The sequence below is a fragment of the Rhopalosiphum padi genome, chromosome 4 (assembly GCF_020882245.1).
Source record: "Rhopalosiphum padi isolate XX-2018 chromosome 4, ASM2088224v1, whole genome shotgun sequence".
Classification (NCBI taxonomy): Eukaryota; Metazoa; Arthropoda; class Insecta; order Hemiptera; family Aphididae; genus Rhopalosiphum; species Rhopalosiphum padi.
The window spans coordinates 23465044-23484207 of NC_083600.1; the positions used below are offsets into that span (position 1 = coordinate 23465044).

Here is a 19164-nt window from a genome sequence, read left to right on the forward strand (position 1 = left end):
TACAATTATCGTATTTAGCTCGTGATGGATGATCTATTTTGGGAAATGGAAAAACTATTGTACATTTTATATTAAACCATATTAGTACGCTGCTGGCGTACTATTTATAGTATTTCATATTCATTGGTAAAAATGCATCAAAGTTTCAGGAGGCTAACATTTTTATTTTTTAATATCAATATTATCAGAGTATCAATAAGTCTAAAATATAATATTATATTTTTAATAATTTTTTAAGGAGTTTATAATATAATTGCTAGGCTTAACTTTTCATTCCCTTATTTCTGTCTAACTTTATAGTTTACCTATACAATGTAGTTATATTTAAAAAATATATTTTTTTTAAATAATTATCTATTTTATATAAAATGAATATTAATATTGAATTATTATTATTTTAATAAAATAATAATATTAATATAATAAATTATCATACATCCTTCGCATTCCTAAGACTAGTAAGACTAAAAACAGGGTAAGAAAATGTATGAATATTTGACTTGTATGATATGTCACAGCCAAAAGTGGGAAGCTGGAAACCAACTCGATCCGGTATATTCTAAATGCAAATTGGAACAAATTCAATTTTCCTTAATAAAATACCTGTTTTCAAACGGGAATAAATTTGGTCTAATAATGGGAACCAATTCGGCAACTCTCATTTCCAATTTGCCAATCACAGATGATCAGTGTTCTTCACAATTATAGAAAATTCGTATCGATTGATAAAAAAAATTATAAAACTATAAAAGATTTCAACTAAAAAATATTTCATTTTTGTTGTCTCATCATGAAAATATGTAGCTAAATTCATTAATACACGTAAAAAGTTTCAAAAACTGCATCATGAGATGTACATACAACATACAATTGTATTCAAAATGACTGTATTTTTCACAGAACACATTTATAACTTATACAGCACAAGAAATTATAGCGAGGAAAAATAGTTGTAAATGCAATTAAATTCGACCCATAGTTATAAGCATCGAAGATAATTAATTCACATAAGGTAAGTATCTATATTCTATACAACAAATTAAAACGAATTTTTATTCAATTTTATTATATTATTTAAACTATTTTACAGTATTATTTTAGATCAACATAATGTTTATTATTATAATATATTAATACTGTAGGAAATATAAACAAACGTATATATATTTTAATATTAATAATTATTAATCATGACAATTTAATATGCGTGTAGTATAGGTATTATAACATAATATTATATATTTTTTATTATTATTATTATTAATATTGTTTTTTCAACTCGAGAAAAATTTAATAAAATAGGTGGATTCTTGGGGCTATTAAAAACTATATTGGTAAATATCTATTATAGTTACCTATAATATAATTATAATCGAAATAAATAGTTGAATATTAAAAAGCATTTTATATTATTATTTTATTATTATGTTAAGGGCTAATATCCTGCCGTAAATTATATTTTATGTTGAATAATATTAGATATGTGGACATTGCGTACACACGTTAAACTTAACCAAAGCACGACACCGCGTTGAAAGCGCATTGCTTCCAATAACTTCTCTTCTTCTGTGCGCGATACGAATCCGTCCGGGCGCGGATTTTGTTTATCATTTGTTTGGTAAACAGATAGTCGATCAGTGCAATCTCGAGGTTCTGATCATCACTCTGTAACATGTGTAAATCATACGAAATTACAATATTTTGTGTCGATTTATTCTTTGTATTATATTATATGACCACAACCCACAGGATTTTATAGGTAACATTGATAAATTATTGTATTTCGTATAAAATACCAAATATATATTGTGTCTATTATCCTATATTGACTTCAGAACAAATCTTGAAACATAAAATAATTTTACTTAAATACATAATATACGTAATAATTAGTATAATTAATACTAATTCGCTATTCTTTCGCTGGGTATATTAATATATTATTAATGCATCCGATCGTCTATGTTTTTGTCGTTTTCCATATTTTAACAATCTATATCCATTGTTTGTTGAAGACGACTAGTTTAGATTAAATGTTTTGGTAGGAAAGGTACATAATAATTATTATATCTAAATAGGTACTACATTTTTTTTTTTAGTTTCGCAGGAAATAGGAATGGTTTTATTCAAACGCTCGCAACCATATTATTATTGTAACAGTTTTAAAGGAAAGTATACAGGTTATTATATTATCATACCATTATTGTCGAAAACTTTTCTTTATCAAGATATACCTAGCAGTCAAGTTTAACTGACTATGAGTTAAAAGAGAGGATTATAAATTTAGTACTTAGCATACATTGAAAGTAATATATCAAATATAATTAGGCAATTATGGCAGTGGTCAATTTAAATACATTTGTAACAGTAGACTGTGGCAGAAAAATTATAATTGTTAGTTATATTAAATTTATTTTAAACAGTTGATAGTAATAATTATCCTAATCGTATTACCAATTAATTAGGTAGTTTGTTTTTAAATTTCATTTTTTATTCTCTCAGTTCTTAGTTCTTCCTAATTGTTCATTTGTACCCAATTTCCGTCTATAGGCTATTAATTATGATTCATTAGGATCATTTTTATTTTACAATATTATATTATTCTAGAATCTAGATTTAAGTAATTGAGAATTGAGAATTGAGATGATTTTGACATCCTTTAACCTAATCAACAAACTCTCAAATTGCACTTAAATTACACACAACGACACAACTAATGTTTAGAAATAAAAACTGAGTTAGGCAGATACATCAAAGGATAATAATAATAATAGCGTGCCTAATAATTATAGGCTGAGTAAAAATAATTATTTATTTGAATTCTGAAAGGATTGCACTTCATTTTCACCGGAACACGAGGAACAATATAATATGTACTTTCATCATTGTAATATGATATAATTATATTCCTATCTCCTATGTATGCTTTAGTGCGACTAACTATTAGAACGATTTGAGTAGATAACATAATAGATAAGGGGACATGAATGTACTGTATTTTATACATTAAAGATAAAAATGAATATCTAAATTTAATTAGGAACTAATTGTGAAAAAATGTTTAAGGTTGATAGGTGGTGACGTAGTGTACCTGTAGAAGACATTAAATATATATTATTGAGAATATATTATCTATTCTTCCCTTTTTATATTTTTAATTAAAAATATTCTCTTCATTTATTTTTAATTATTAATAAAAAAAAAAATCTTGTTTTATACATTTTATAAGTGTTAAGTGTAAAAAGTAGTCCAATCCTCGGTTATCTATGTGGAACATCACGAGGAATGAATCTGCAGTGGACGGACGTTATATTGTTGAATAAGAAAAAGTGTCAAGGGTTAAATATTGATCTAATGATAAGTTGGAAGTTTGATTGAATGTTGTGTAAAACAAAATAAGTATAATGTAACAGTTTACGGTAAGGATAAGAAATAAGATTACAATCTACAATTTATGAATTTCATATCTATATTCTCAAGCGTTGTACGATGCATAGATAAAACTACACAACATTTTTAATTAAAAAAAAAAAAATTATAGTTAAGGCATGTTTATTATTTTGTCGAACTTGAAATAGGTTCTACATGTCAAAATGTCTAAGTAAAAACTTCTCAAATCAAGTTCAATAAACTTAGGGTCTTTATAATAAAAGCAAAAAAAGCTACGTATAAGGTATCTATTTAAGCTATAATAGCTATTACCAGTATTATCTAATGTACCTATATTACATTTTATATTACGACGGTGTTTAAACATAAAAAGTGCATTCCTACCTATATGTTTATTTTTATTTATCTTGGTATACCTACCTATAGCTTTACAACAATAATTATTAAAACATACCGTTTTGATAATTGTAATAATTAATTTTTTACTGCCCTCTGTCCAGTCGTGCACGATTTGATTATTTGTACAAAATATTATACATTGTTTGTTAAAATATTATAACATGTTATTAGTATTATCACACATAAAGTCCATACCAGTTAGTGTACAATACACAATTTATATGTTTAAACTGTATTTTTATTTTTGTTACGTGGCTATATATTACGAGTAGGTAACCTACACCAATTATTTCGAGTGTTAATATTAATTTATACTGCTCCCCTAATTATTATGAAAAGCTGTTTGCAAATAGTCCTATTTGTTAAAGAAATATAATATGTGAATCGAGTCCATAATATTATAACTTATGACAAAATGGTAAATTAATAATTCTGAATGTACCTACATAATATTATGCCCATGTATAAAACTTTTGGAGTACAAATATTAATTTTCTAATGGTTTTTTTTTATTATTATTTATTGATATAATGATATTGATCCCTTTTATTTTAATGAAAAGTTAATATTTTGCTTTATGTACACATTGTTCCACATATAAATTAGCCATATCTATTTAAACACTACTAAATGTATTATCTTTTATTTACTGTATTATTTTCATATTAATTGATAATTATGATTATGTTATGTCATTATTTAGAAATTCTTAAATTACAATATTCAAATTACACAGGTTATAAAAAGAGCAACACAAAAAGTTATAATTTTTCTGTTATTTTGTACGTAAATCAGATTTTTAATTCATGTCTATTTGTGTACGGAATGTGATGTAGTAATTGAATGTCAATATTTTTGTGATAAATTTATTGAAATCGTTAGTCCATTACGCCACGTTTAACGTAGGTAGTGTTTAAAATATAGTAACACTAAAAAAGAATCGTAACGGGTTTTAACTTTTCAATATCCTGTTAAAAGTTAATGATGAGATATTTAATGATGCACAATTATTTATCAAATTAAAAACCTTATTTTTTATAGTATAATCATCGACGGAAGGTTCTTCAATTTCGCGGAAATCATCTTTGTCACCCATCGACATTATTTCAGGAGAATTTTCTCCAAGTTCTCTCTGCAGTACTCTTTGATCTATGACGTTTCCTGTGGTTAGTATTGGCAATAACACAGTTAAGACTGTAAATGTCAAAATTACTCCGTAAGATATGAATCCCATTTGTGTAGCCATTTTAAAGTATATCTGAAAATAATTTTATGATTAGATAGAAAATATATAATGTAAAATCAATAGGTACAGTAAAATTGAATAATTATTAAGTATAATAAATAACATGAATGCATATCGACATATAAAAGTTAAATATTTTAGTTATAATAATATATTAAGCTTTAGTTATTATAGTTATTACAATTACACAGTCATACAGATAATATTATATATATACTTAATGTGTGAAGTATTTAGTGAAAAAAAAAGTAGGTACATGTAAACAATTCAATAGACAGTAGGTAGGCACTATTTTAATAAAATAATTAGAAATCAAGTTTCTATTAATTTGTAAAATTTTACTTATATATTATACATATACCTAATATAATTCATCAAAATTGGGTTTTAAGCCAAAGGAGTTAAAATGTTTTATCCAAAAATTAATTATGATTATTAAGAACAATATACTTGATAATAAAAATTGTTCGATACCTATATTATGAGTGTATTATTTACTTTAAAATAAAATTATCCATTATAATTAATTTTATTTATAATTATAATAGTTAAACATAATATTATATGGCTTTTAAAAATTAGATTGTATCTCTATTTTAACGCCGTTGCGTTGTAAAAACACAAGTCTATGCTTTGACTTTATGATTTTGAAAACTCTTTTATCATTAATTTAAATTTTAAGTATACACATAAAATTACATTGTTTACAAGCTTAATGTTTTGTTTACACTAAAATATTTAAAATTATAAAAAATGAGATAGAAATAGGTACTTTTTTTCATTAATTTTAATACTTACCATTAAGTCACTAAACGATATCGGATATTAAGTATTTTTATTATCCGTTAAAGCAAAAATAACATTGGAATGCAAGTCGAAGTGCAGTTGAGTTTGATATTTTATTAATATTTTTAAATATAAACACGTCTAATAATTTTAAATGATTCAAAGAAACGTTTGTTGTATTTTAAACTGTAATAAACACTCCCCACGAGCGTATATAATATACTAACCGAGAGTTTAGAATAATAATTTGCATTAATCTCTATTCGAAAACACCCCGGGTACTGGGTAGGATAAAATAATATATACACACATATATATACACTATAAAACAAGTAATTCTCAATAACATTACCGAGTTCATTAAATCCATTTTTTTCAACTTGCACATTAAATATTTAATTTCCTTACATGCTTACGCATACGTAATTAAAGAGTATTAATCTCTACATAGTAGAAAAACAAACGGTTGAGGGATTCGACCTTTGTTCATTAATTAAATATTCGTATCCATACGACGTGCTGGGGAAAACGAATACGAAATATATTTGAGATTTTCCTAAATCTAGATTAAAATATTAACTGCAAATTTTATAAAACATCCTTTTAATTTTTGAACAGTTCTCGTTGTCACATTGCATATTATATTACATTGTAATCCCTAGTACGCTAAAGGCATACATTAATGGGATTACCGATATTCCCGTATGGCAAACATATTCTTTAATACCAATTTGAACTATTACGTCACTTTTAATAATTATTTCAATTTTGTAATAGCATCCTCCATTAAATACGTGTGCCTTTTTGGATTCCTGGTGGAAATAATATGAAGCTATATATATATGTTGGTGTTTTAATGATGTTTTTTTCACCGAGTAAAATTCGTTTCGCTCTTAACAGGTTAACCGCTATAGCAACTATACCTCTAGAGTCTAGACCACGATACGCCGTGCCATTAAAATTATTAAAAAAAAAGGTTCTTGCTCAAGACCAGAATCATAATTTTAAATCATCGAGTTTTTAATATTTCGTTGTGCAGTTTATATAATTGAGAAAATCCTCACCAACGGCAATACAGAATATTATTCTATACTTAAATCGCGTTTATGTGTAAACGATACTCTTTAAAAAAATCTCTCTCTCTCTCTCTCTATATATATATATTTATTAATTTTAATGGTTTGATTAGTATAATGGTACGTATAAAAATCTAATAACCGCAATAAAAGCTTTATTATAATCTGTGCTCTAGCTGTGTTTTGTGTAAATAATCAAAATAGGTGTTAAATGTTGATAAACTGATAAAAAGTGCAGTAAGCAATTCGTATGGCTGATCGACCGTTTCAATCAATAGAAATTAAATATCTAGTAGGTACCTACCTACCTACTTATGTTTTCTTGAGATTAATTGAGAATATGTAAAAATTATTTAATTTTAACATAAGTAACAAATGCTAATGTTTTACTTTTACAATATTATTGACTATTATTGTGAATTTATTAGTTAGAACTTTTATTAAATGATGTACCACAAATTATTTTATTGAACAATTGGTTGATCGATCGCACTGCGTTGTTGTTTAGTATTATAATATATTTTTTATGTATATACAATTATTATTTGTTGCTACCTATATTTTAGTTTGCGCATGTATACCGATTAGGCATAGCTTTTGTTTTTTAATTAATTCTATAAACAATAAAAAATTAACAATACAAATATATATATATATATATATTATATGTATATTATATTCTATATTAATCTATAAATTGTTATATTTATTATTCTAGAATTCAAATCATTTTTGCAGACTTATTTTATACTATTATTATCCCTGTGCACTTCGTTGCCCAGTATAAAATGCACCTATGTTGAATTTATTTGCCTATAGGCTATAATGCTAACATTTAGCACAGAGCGTGTGGATAAATAATAATATTATTTTTGGTTTTTAATTAGTGTAAAGATGATATTTGGATATATTAACTTTACATAGCTGCTCATGAGCAGCGTTGCTTTTTTATCATTTAATAAAAACATTTTTTTTTTAAATTATTTTTATTTTTTTTTATCGACAACTCAAATTTGATTTCCTTGGTCAAAAACCAATAACTCATAGAGTTTCAATAGTATGAACTAAAAGCAATGAAAACGTTTTGTAATGTTATATTATATCAACTACGAGTATTCACTAAAATACTAATTTCTCATAGTAACTAATAATTGGTAACACGGATAAAAAAATCTTTATATATGCGTATTTCCTGATTATTTAAAAAATGAATAACTCGATTTTTCATTAACTTATAGAATTAGAAATAGGCTTAAAACGTTCACAGCGATGTACTTTCATTAAGAAATCAAGATAATCGGATGAATAGTTTCAGAGAATGCGTGACAAAGATTTCCATTTTCACATTTATATATATACATACTAAATAGTGCAGTTGCTTTGTAATTAATAGCATTGTGAAGTTTAATTGTTAATTTATTCTCTTTTAATCGTAAATTCTGGAGGTTTAACTAATCAGTTAACTTGTGACAAATTTAGTTTTTGTACAATTTCTATATATTTCATTTTTTTAAAACAAAAATTGTATTGAAGTTAATAATATAAAAATACTATAAAAAATGCCTATAAGTTAATGAAGTTATTTGAAGTGTAAAACTTTAAAAGAATATAATTGTTTTTGTTGAAATATTAGAGTAATTTAAAATTTAAATGAGTTTTTGTAAAGTATTAATAATGAATTGTTTATTTTACAAAAATGTTACTAATATACATTGTGATTCACCAGGCATGTATACTTTCACTTTTTTCTTTAATAATGAATTTATTCTAATTTTGATTTTTTTTTAATTTTATGACGTAGGTATATTAGAAAATTATTTTCAAATATATATTTTATATGCCATTTAAGCAATGCCCGGTGACGGTCCAAACTTCTTTCTTTCAACTTTTAAACGATAACTACATTTTTTTATTGTACATTTTTAAGCAGATTATTTTGTTGAAAATGTTGAAGTGTATAGGTAATTCAATATTTGAACAAACAGTTAAGAAGACGTTGTCTCTGTCTTACTAATGTACATCAGTACATCATAGCAAATTTGCATTCAGCAGAACACGTTTTGTGATGTTAGTTTTAATATTAGTTTAATTTACTTATCATCAAATTTAAAGGAAAGAATATTATCTAGACAATGTCACATTGATATTATCGTTTTAAAATAAGTTATGAACATTTTAAAGTTGTAGTATCTTAAATACATTTATAATAATGATGTAATTAGAATTTAATATTTTGTAAAAAATATTTTGACTAAATGTAACATATATATTTTGTATATAATTTGAAACCAATATTATGAATTTCATTTACTTACATACAATTAAATACCTAATAACAAATTATTCAATTAATTATTTTTAGCCTTATAAATATAAAAGATGGTTCTCATTAAAAAAAATAAATTTTTACCGTAAAATGTCATTTTTTAAATGGTATAATATCTATAAATATCTTTGATCATAGAATCCTACTAAAAAATTTCGCCAAATCAAAATTTTGAATCACTACATTATTTATTGAAAAAAACTTGGTAAATCTTGGTACTTGATAAATCACCCTGAATAATAATTTAATGTAATTAAACATAAGGTTGTTTAATTAATTTATTTGCTTTATAATACTTATTAAAGATTAAATAATTAAACGGAAAATTTGTTCCAACCATTAAATGAACATACGTGATATGTCCATCACCTTTGTATTCGTATTTAAAATACTACTTATTTGGAATTATGATAAATGATTTAAGAGAAAGATTAATATTAAATTCATTCTTTTAGTAAAGGTGACACGCTGATGTATATAATGTTTTATTATTTAACTTGTTCATTATTCAAATCTGGACTAAAATAGGAATATCGGTGTTATATCAGGTATTCAGGTACCTACCTTATTAAATTTTCAAGATCTTATATAGGAACACGAAAAATATCAATGAATTTTTTTTCATATACGATTTAAGCAATGTGATCTATTGTCTAATATGCTCTTAAATGGATTAAAATATTTTAGTATTATCATAAAATGTAACAGGCAAACATAATATTTAGGATGGAATTTACTATTTTAAAATACAATTTCAAATAAAATGATATAAAGGCATATCGTTTATAGTAACATTTATAACATGAATTGAGGAAAATTTAGATATTTGACAGATTGCAGTGATTGCACTGTTTTTAAATTATGATAAAACCATATAACTATAGTAGAAAATATAAATCATGGCGGTCCATACTATATTACCTATTATTTATTATCTATTTAATATTTTAAATTGTTATAGGAATATATTTAAAATATAATTTTAATTTTGTAAATGTATTATTGAAATGAACTAATTAAAAAAATCAATTAATTTAGCATTGTAATGTTAGTGTATTTATTGAAGTTATTAAATGTTTTATTTAGGATTAGTGAAAATCTCATTAAAAGTTCGTTTTTGTCTGTTTTTATAAATGTCACTTTCCACTAATAAGATTTCACTATTCTATATGCTTTATATAGTACTCAACGTAGGCAATAATGAAACCAACCTTATAAAAATAAGATATAGATGACTTAGACGTAGTATGTTAAAGTATAAGAAGATGCTATTCATTGTTATTTTTGCTTTTCTTTCTAGTAAAGTGAGGAAATAACTGTCTGTAAATCCAAAACAAGGGATTTAAATCGTTATTATTTTATACTTGGCTTGTTGTTAAAATTGATATAAGTCATAATCATTTATAATGAAAATTTATTGATTCGTTATAATAATAAAAACTAAGAGCATGAAATAATTCGATTAGTGATAATATAAAATTCAAATAGAAAAATATTTAATAAAACCTTAAAATATTATCCACCATTGTATTTTAATTTTAAAATTCAGTTTGAAACATATTCTTATAAAAAAGTGTATTTTGTCAGGCACAAACATAAAATATGACTATATATTAATAATAAATCCTTCTGTTAAACCATATAGAAAATGTATTCACTATTTCGAATTTAATTTTAAGTCGATTTACAAATATATAGGTACACGTATGTATTATTTTATGTACGGTTATATAATATTTATTTCCCAATATTCTGAACGATACCATTAGATTTTTCTTATATTTCTCTTCATTCGTGTATGTCTATTATTGTGTATTGACACGTTCTTCTCCTGAATATCTTTACTTATTGCATCCTACAGTGAATATTAGTGAATATTGTGAACAATTACGTGTAAAATAGATAGGCCCATAATATATAAAAAAAATCGATATACGAGTACATAATAATAATGATTACAACACGTATAGTGTCGTCTAGCTGTTTTTAGTTAAAGCTTGGAATATAGAGTACATAGATCCCCGACCTTTTTTCAATTATAGTAGGTTGCTATACATTTAACATTAGAAATTTCTACAATGATCGACCCTATTTTATTTTTAAATATTTAACGGTGTATTATTTGTAAAGTTCAATGTAATCACACATATATTTTTATACTTAATGTATCATGTACTCGCATGCGTATTATAATTATGATGGCTCTGTGAGTTATGAAAATCGAGTTGTATAACTGACAATCGAAAAATATCTCGGCTGAATTTTAGTTAGACCACCGAAACCACTGCGGAATACATAGGTAGCAGTTATATATTATATAGTAGGTAATTTAAATCCCGTTGATTAAATTTTCATCAGTATATTTTTTTTTCATGAATAATAATTTATTTAGATTATGAACGCGATCAAAAATTAGAGTATGTTATGAAAACATTTTATTGCGACCGATCTCTATAATACCCTAGCTCTATAATCTTGATAATACGAAACTAAAAACTATAATATAGTTTCATATTATAAAGTCTATAAATGTTTTGATTTCGCGTAATATAACTTTTTGGCTATACGCGCGTGTACGAATGTGACAAAGGTATTTATTATTGCGAGGCGTCCACTAGTCCGCAGTTAATATTTATATTGATCCTTCGTAAAAAAAAAATGTTTTACTGTAGTTTAGCTCTTACTGTCAATTAATAATGATGGAAAAACAGTTATTCTATAGATGATTTGGTGTAATAATAATATTGATATAGTATAAGTGTGTTTTAAATTTTAATCGATATACTTGAGCGCCGTTAAAAAAACATAGTATCATATTGTTATAATCAATTAAGAATCAATAAAATAATTAGACTAATGTACAACCTTTTTTTTTTACAGCGCACCTATTCGATATTTTTTTTTAATTTGTTATTCGTTTTAAGTATACACCAATTATATTATGTACGAATATAGGTGAGTGTATTATTATTTTAATTTAAAACGATCGATTAAAATTTTTGATTTAGGTATTTTGAATTGCTCAAAAAATAATGTTTTATATGCATATATAAGTTATTTAAGTATGTTTTCAATGTCTTAATATGAAGTATTTTTGTAATTATAAATTATATAGTTATAAGTTCAATGTGTTCTATAATCAACACGGATAATAACACTTGATTATTGTTTATTTGAAATAATTGCATAAAATAAAACATGAACTATTTTGATGAAAAACTTTGGTGCCTAAACATATTATAATATAATTAATTCCCCAGTGAATAACAGACTACAAAATATGAATATTCTGTTTTCATATTTCGATAAATTACATTATATTGATTATTTGTAACATAATATTTTTATTTTGTTTTAGAACTTCTACTAAAAACTCAATTATAATTACATTTTATAAATGTCCCCATTATTGTAAATAAATATTATGTACTGGTTAAAACTTTAGAATATTAGTTATGAAAAATATCAATCTAATTGTTTGAATAAAAAAAAAATATGTATAAAGTTATTATAAGGTTAGGTATATTGAGTTATTATAAGTATAAAATAAAAAATGAATAAGAAAAACATTATTAAAACGAAATTTGATAGTCGATCTTTAAACTTTATTTTTAATTTAACAAACAGTTGAATAAAGATTTTCAGATCATTAAAATGTTACCGACTTGTTTTACAATAAGATCTTGTTTCAAACAATAAAGTTTCCAATTTCTTGAACAAATTAGTAATTGTTTATTTTGGTTTAAGAATAAAAGCTTCTAATAATTTATTGTATTTGATTAATGTAGACTAAACAACTGATAAAAATTATTCATTATTACAAACAAAATCCAAACGATGATTTTGAAGTAAAAATAAAATAAATTATTAAATGAAAAATAATATAGTCAACCGGAGTCACAATTTTGTTGCGGTGACTGACCTTAATGGTATTTAAAATGCCTTACAGAATAAGAATAATTATTTTATTAACAATATCAATAATTATCTAGGTATAATAGGTATAATAACCAACCACTATATTGTAGCCTTTAGGTAGATAACATGAATGTTCTTAATAAGTGAAAATTAAACTGTCAGATTTACAAAAATAAAAATTAGATATAAACTAAATCATTGTTACTCTGTTTAATCGTCAAATTGTCAATACATTTGTTATATATTAATTAAAAGCTTCAAATTTAAATCATCTACTAAAACATCTAATTATTAAAGGTTTGTTGAATATTAGATTTTAGTGTGTAACCTAACGCCAACATTTTTCTCAAGTAATTTTTTTTGAAATATGATTTATAAAATATTCTATAACAATTAACCAAATTTAATTACATTTATTTTTTTATTTGTGTAATTCATATTAAAACGACATTTTTTCATAAATGGATTCAATTGTAATGACAAATTAGCAAGATTCTATTATCTATAGTGTATTTTTTATTGGATTATTTTTTTCATGAGTTAAAGCATAAACTATAAATTCAATACATCAACAATCATTTTTTAATTCAATTTGATTCATAATAATATGTTTCAAACTATTTTAATGAAAATAATTCAACATTTCAACAATTAAACATAACTTTTATGAGTTATATTGTTAAATTTTCGTTGTAAACAAAGGCTTTAAAGCATTTTTGTATTATTCTACCAGAAAAAGTATATAGCTACACAGATGAAAGACCAACCAAAATAAGCGTGAAAATAAACATGCATTTTTCGTTCAGTTCAAAAGCTAAACAACAAATTTCCATAAATCCCATGAATACAAATTCTTTACATATTATAATATGATATATTATTAAACACCTTATATCAGTATATCCAAGCAATACTTCTTAAAAATATATTTTTCTTATCATGTAACATTTGATAGAAGATAGAAATTATTTCGAGGGGTACAATTTAAGGAGTAAATGAAAATATGTAGGTGGTATACTACGTGCACGGTCTTTTGAGACTAAATAAAAATAAGTTCCCCGAGGTATATTGTATCAAGCATATATGATGTAGAACAAAATGTATGTAGCCAGTGGATACACTAATACGTTTATACGATACTAACTCAGGACCGTCAATTATAGTTTACATCATAGCAAAAACTATTTTCTACACATTTTCAAAAAATAGACCGACATAAACTCTCGTTACTCTAATAAAGCGTGTCATCGTTAAAAATCGGAAAAAAAAAATTTCGAAGGAGTTTGCCGATCAGTATGGTATCAAGTAAAACATAAAAATCATTTGTAATAATCCGATCTTAACAGGAGTCTCATACTCTCATATATATTTCAAAATAAATTTAAGTACAGCTCTACCAGTATATACCCTATATACTTCTGATTTTCTGAGAGATCAATACTTAAGTGCCTATTTTGCGTGTGTATATTTTTTATATTGTTTAGTTATTTTTTCTTAGTTATGCTTGCTCTGCAGCTTGTGAATATAAGATATAATTATTATTAGAAATATATATTTAATAATTATAGAAGTATTTTATGTATTAGAATAAAAAACAATAACTATATTCATCAGAGAAATATTAATTTATGCAAGTGTTTTGGTTAATGTTTAATTATTTTAGTTTAATTCTTAAGTTTTCGGTTGAATTTTGAGAATCGTGAATAGAAATTATACAACATAATATGATGTTCTAAGAAAGTAGAATTTAAAAATTAGTGTACCTCAGTTTTTGTTGGCCTATAAAGCTATAACTATAACTAGTATAAGTATAATCGTATTTCTATAACATTAAGCATTCAAGAATAGGTATAAATATTGAATTTCTCTGTACCGATTTAACTACTAGTAAAGTAAAATTATATTAATTTAAAAAAATGAATTATTCATTTATAATATAAATAATACCAAAAAATTATTATCTTACAATATTACATTATACAGTTATAATAATAAAATTTCCATTTTAAATTTGAACTATATAATATTATAATATATACATATTAAATGTGTACAAATGAATACATTTTAAACCACGCAACAATTGAGGATAATGATAATTGAATAATGATGATAATAATAATAATAATAATAACTACAAGAAATCGTCAAAATATAAATTTCACATAAAGTTGTAATAATATTTATTCGCATAAGTCAATAAAGACAATGAATTAATTAAGTTATTCCTAACGTGATGATATTTTAACATAATATTATGCATACGACCAAAGAGTTTATTTAGGATCATTATAATATTATTTTAATGTTATCATACAACTATTGACAAAAATAAGTTGATATAAGTTTAATTTATGCATGCAACAATTTATTATAATTTGATTGTTGTATCTAATTAAAATATCGTCAAATATTCTATATTATTATTTTTTTTTATTAAAGTTCATATTTTCTATAATTTATAATCAATATAGGCCTAATTAGGTCTATGGCCTAACTATAGTTTTGTACATTGTCAATGCGTGATTTCTGTTCCTCTTATTAAAAACACGGAATATCTCAAAAATATTTTGGTGCTTATAAAAACCAACGGTTTTCATAATTTTGTTATAATTGTATTACAGTTAAGTACGGTAACACGCATAATACACCTATCCATTCACAAAATACAGGAATATTATATTTACAGGTACTTTTGTGATTATCTAGTCTATTATTAAAGGCGTTTAATTTCAACTTTTGAGATTAATTAGCACAAAAATTACTACAAAATTAGTTAGTAAACACATGTATGCTATATGGATTTGAACGAAATTTTAGCTTTGATATTATTAGGATAGAATAAAATAAAAATTAATAAATAGCTGAAACGAAATTGCAATGTTAAAAACACCATGGATGCGGTTTGTATTGATGATCAAACGTAAAATAATTTTTTGTGTTTAGTATTGACTCAAATTGAAAATAAAATATCCTGTATTATAATTATTGTCGGTATTAAATGTAAAAAAAATAATGCAAACATAAGTATACTATTGTAAAAGTTAAAGAAAATCGTGTAGTTAAATTATATACCTACATTATATATTCATCACAATACTAATTATATATTACTATTAAATACTTGTGCAGCATACGTACCTTTTATGAATAGTCGGCGGCCGAGTTTAGTGTAAAAGTAAAACAAAATGAGTAGATGAGACGTTTTATAAGCACCAAATGGGCGCGGAACCTCATATAGGGGTGTCGCGCATGTTCTTCAAGCTAAACACTATCTACCGACTGAAATACGCCTTTTTCAATTCGGTGTATACAATAAAAATATACATCATGTACGGCATCGAGTAATTTTCTGTTATTAATAACAATTTACCAAATTCAAATTCGGTCCACTGTTTTATTTTAAAGTATTGATAATATTACAAAAAAAAAAAAAACCTATCAACCAATATTTATACTTATATGGTATATACATATTTGCAGTATTGTCGGCTGATAATAAATTTCAAGACAAATATATTAGGCTTAAGACACTAATAAATTATAAAATATAAATCAAATGTACTTCACAGATAATCACATGTTATATAAAACTTTTGTAGTATCAAAAAATAGTTTTCTTATAAAAATAAACTAAACGAAATACATGACATTTTTATTTTTCTAAATTATACTACTTTGAATTATAATTCGCTAGTTTATCAAATATTAATATGTTATATTCATATAAACTAAAAAGTTACAACTAATTTTTTTAAATTAAAACATACGGCTTAGTTTCATCATTATATTTATCACTTTTCATATGAATCGATAGTCTTTACCATTTTTCGTATATTTAATATTCTTTATTTAGTATATTTTATATAATTATGTGGCACAATAACAATAGTTCATAATTGTAAAAAAATGTTATAGAACCATTCACGATTTGTATACTTTCCACTTTTGATAAATTATTATCGTAAAATATTATATAAAATTAATTAGTTTTATTAAATTTTAAATATAATAATCAGTCAAATTATGATTTTACGTTAAATCAAATCATAATAAAATTAATCGAATAACTGTTAAAATATAGCTTTTTCCGAGAAAAAAATATTATTTATTATACAAAATATTATGTTCTATCTAGCTTTTGATTAGTTTCGGTACGACAAGAGGCATAATACATTACTTTATCTATTAAACTGAAATATTTCGTACTTTTTTCTTAAACCTACTTGTAAAATCATTTGTCGATAATAAATCTTTTAAATGTATCTTATTACTATATACTATACATAATTAACTATATACCAATTAAAACTCTATCTCTATCGTCCAATCGAGTCCCAAATCCTTTAAATAATTGCGTTTTTAATTTATTATACTTAATATCCACAAACTACGATGACAATCAGCATTTAACTTACTACCTACATTTTGTTGACGTGCTGACACGACTAATTGATCTCGAAAAAAAAAAATGACCCCCGTAAAATGACTGAAGAAATGCAATCATACTTAAACCAAATTTTCACGTAGAGCATTTAACAAGAAAATTAAAATAAATTATCACAAATCCGTCAATGTTATTTTACTTTCCACGGGTGTGATGATGACCCATCTCTTCCACAAAATAATAACTCAATAATAATATTAAGTATTTAAGTTATCACCTTAGTGTGTAATATACTAATATTTGCTAAGAAATTAACTCGATCTCACAATCTTACTATGTATATACTGTAATATACTGAATCACATCATTACATCAATATAAAAGCCTTCACCAGCAATATACTTTGTCATGTATTGAAATCTAAAATTAGCCCAACTAACAAGGTAATATGATATATTACCACAAAATTCGTACAGGATTTAGTAATAAATACTCTGTTAAACTTTCATATAGGTACTTATATGATCACTCAAATATTTGAGTGTACGTTGAGGCTTATTACAATCGACACTTCGTGATAATATGTGACAAATCAAACATCATACATAATTTGATGTCGATGTTATAATGACAATCAATTTTCAGTTATTTTAACAACAACTAAACTAACTGTAAATTAACTTTATTTTAAATTTAATATAATATTCAATAAAAAGAATGTTTTATTTTAATTTCAATTTCTTAAAACACTCTACCTTAAAAAAATTAATTTATTTGTTATAATTAAAAAAAGGAAATAATAAACTCTTTGGGTGGGTACTGGTAATGGATGTTTAGGTTACGATGAATGGTCTCCCATCAAGCGACTAAAGTAGTTTATATTTTATTAATTAGTATTATCATTATTTATCAATGTTATTTATTATATTAATCAGGTAAATAAAAATACACTTTTAATTTATATATTATACATTTAATTTACTATTTATATGTATTATTATGATTTATAAACTTACCTCCCACTTAAAAAAAATTATTATATTTTTCAATTGTATTTATTAAAATCAAAAAACGACTCAAGTACCTATCTATGTTAGATAATATCTTAAATATATGCATATATTTCATTATGTAGTTTCTATTTGTATTTTATTTTTAATATGGTTTAAAAATCAGTGATAGCGAATTCAAAGATTCATTTAAAATCAATCAATGTTAAATTTATGTTAAATGAATGTTCAATTTTATATTTTTTTATTGAGTTTTGCATTTTACGCGATGTAGAATACATCAAATACATAAAGTTATTGGTTAGAATATAGATTAGTTCATTTTAAAATTAATCTTAATTTCTATGAATATATTTTAATAGAAATAATCAAGCTTATTTCCTAGAAAAATAAAGTTTATTATATTTACCTAGTTGATCAAATAGTTTTTGTTAAATACTGGAACTATCCACTATATATTTTGTTAAACTATAAATAAAATATTTGAGATTTTTGATTTCATAATTAGTTTATTACATAAAATACTTTTTAACGGGATGAAAGTGTTCAAAAACTTTCTTGTAGGTGATATTACGTATAACTTAAAATTTAACTATCCACAAAATTAATATTTTTTATCACTTTTT

General features: G+C 23.9%; 1 protein-coding gene across 1 annotated transcript; it reads right to left on the minus strand.

The window, feature by feature from the left end:
* Positions 1 to 1382: 1382 nt before the first annotated feature.
* Positions 1383 to 16404, minus strand: LOC132930770 (prohormone-1-like). The gene is made up of 3 exons (XM_060996816.1): positions 16283 to 16404; positions 4817 to 5047; positions 1383 to 1665 (listed from the first exon to the last, which is right to left on the minus strand). The coding sequence occupies exons 2-3, from the start codon at positions 5033 to 5035 to the stop codon at positions 1510 to 1512; spliced, it is 375 nt and encodes a 124-aa protein (XP_060852799.1). The 5' UTR covers positions 5036 to 5047; positions 16283 to 16404; the 3' UTR covers positions 1383 to 1509.
* Between the last annotated feature and the right edge of the window lie 2760 nt (positions 16405 to 19164).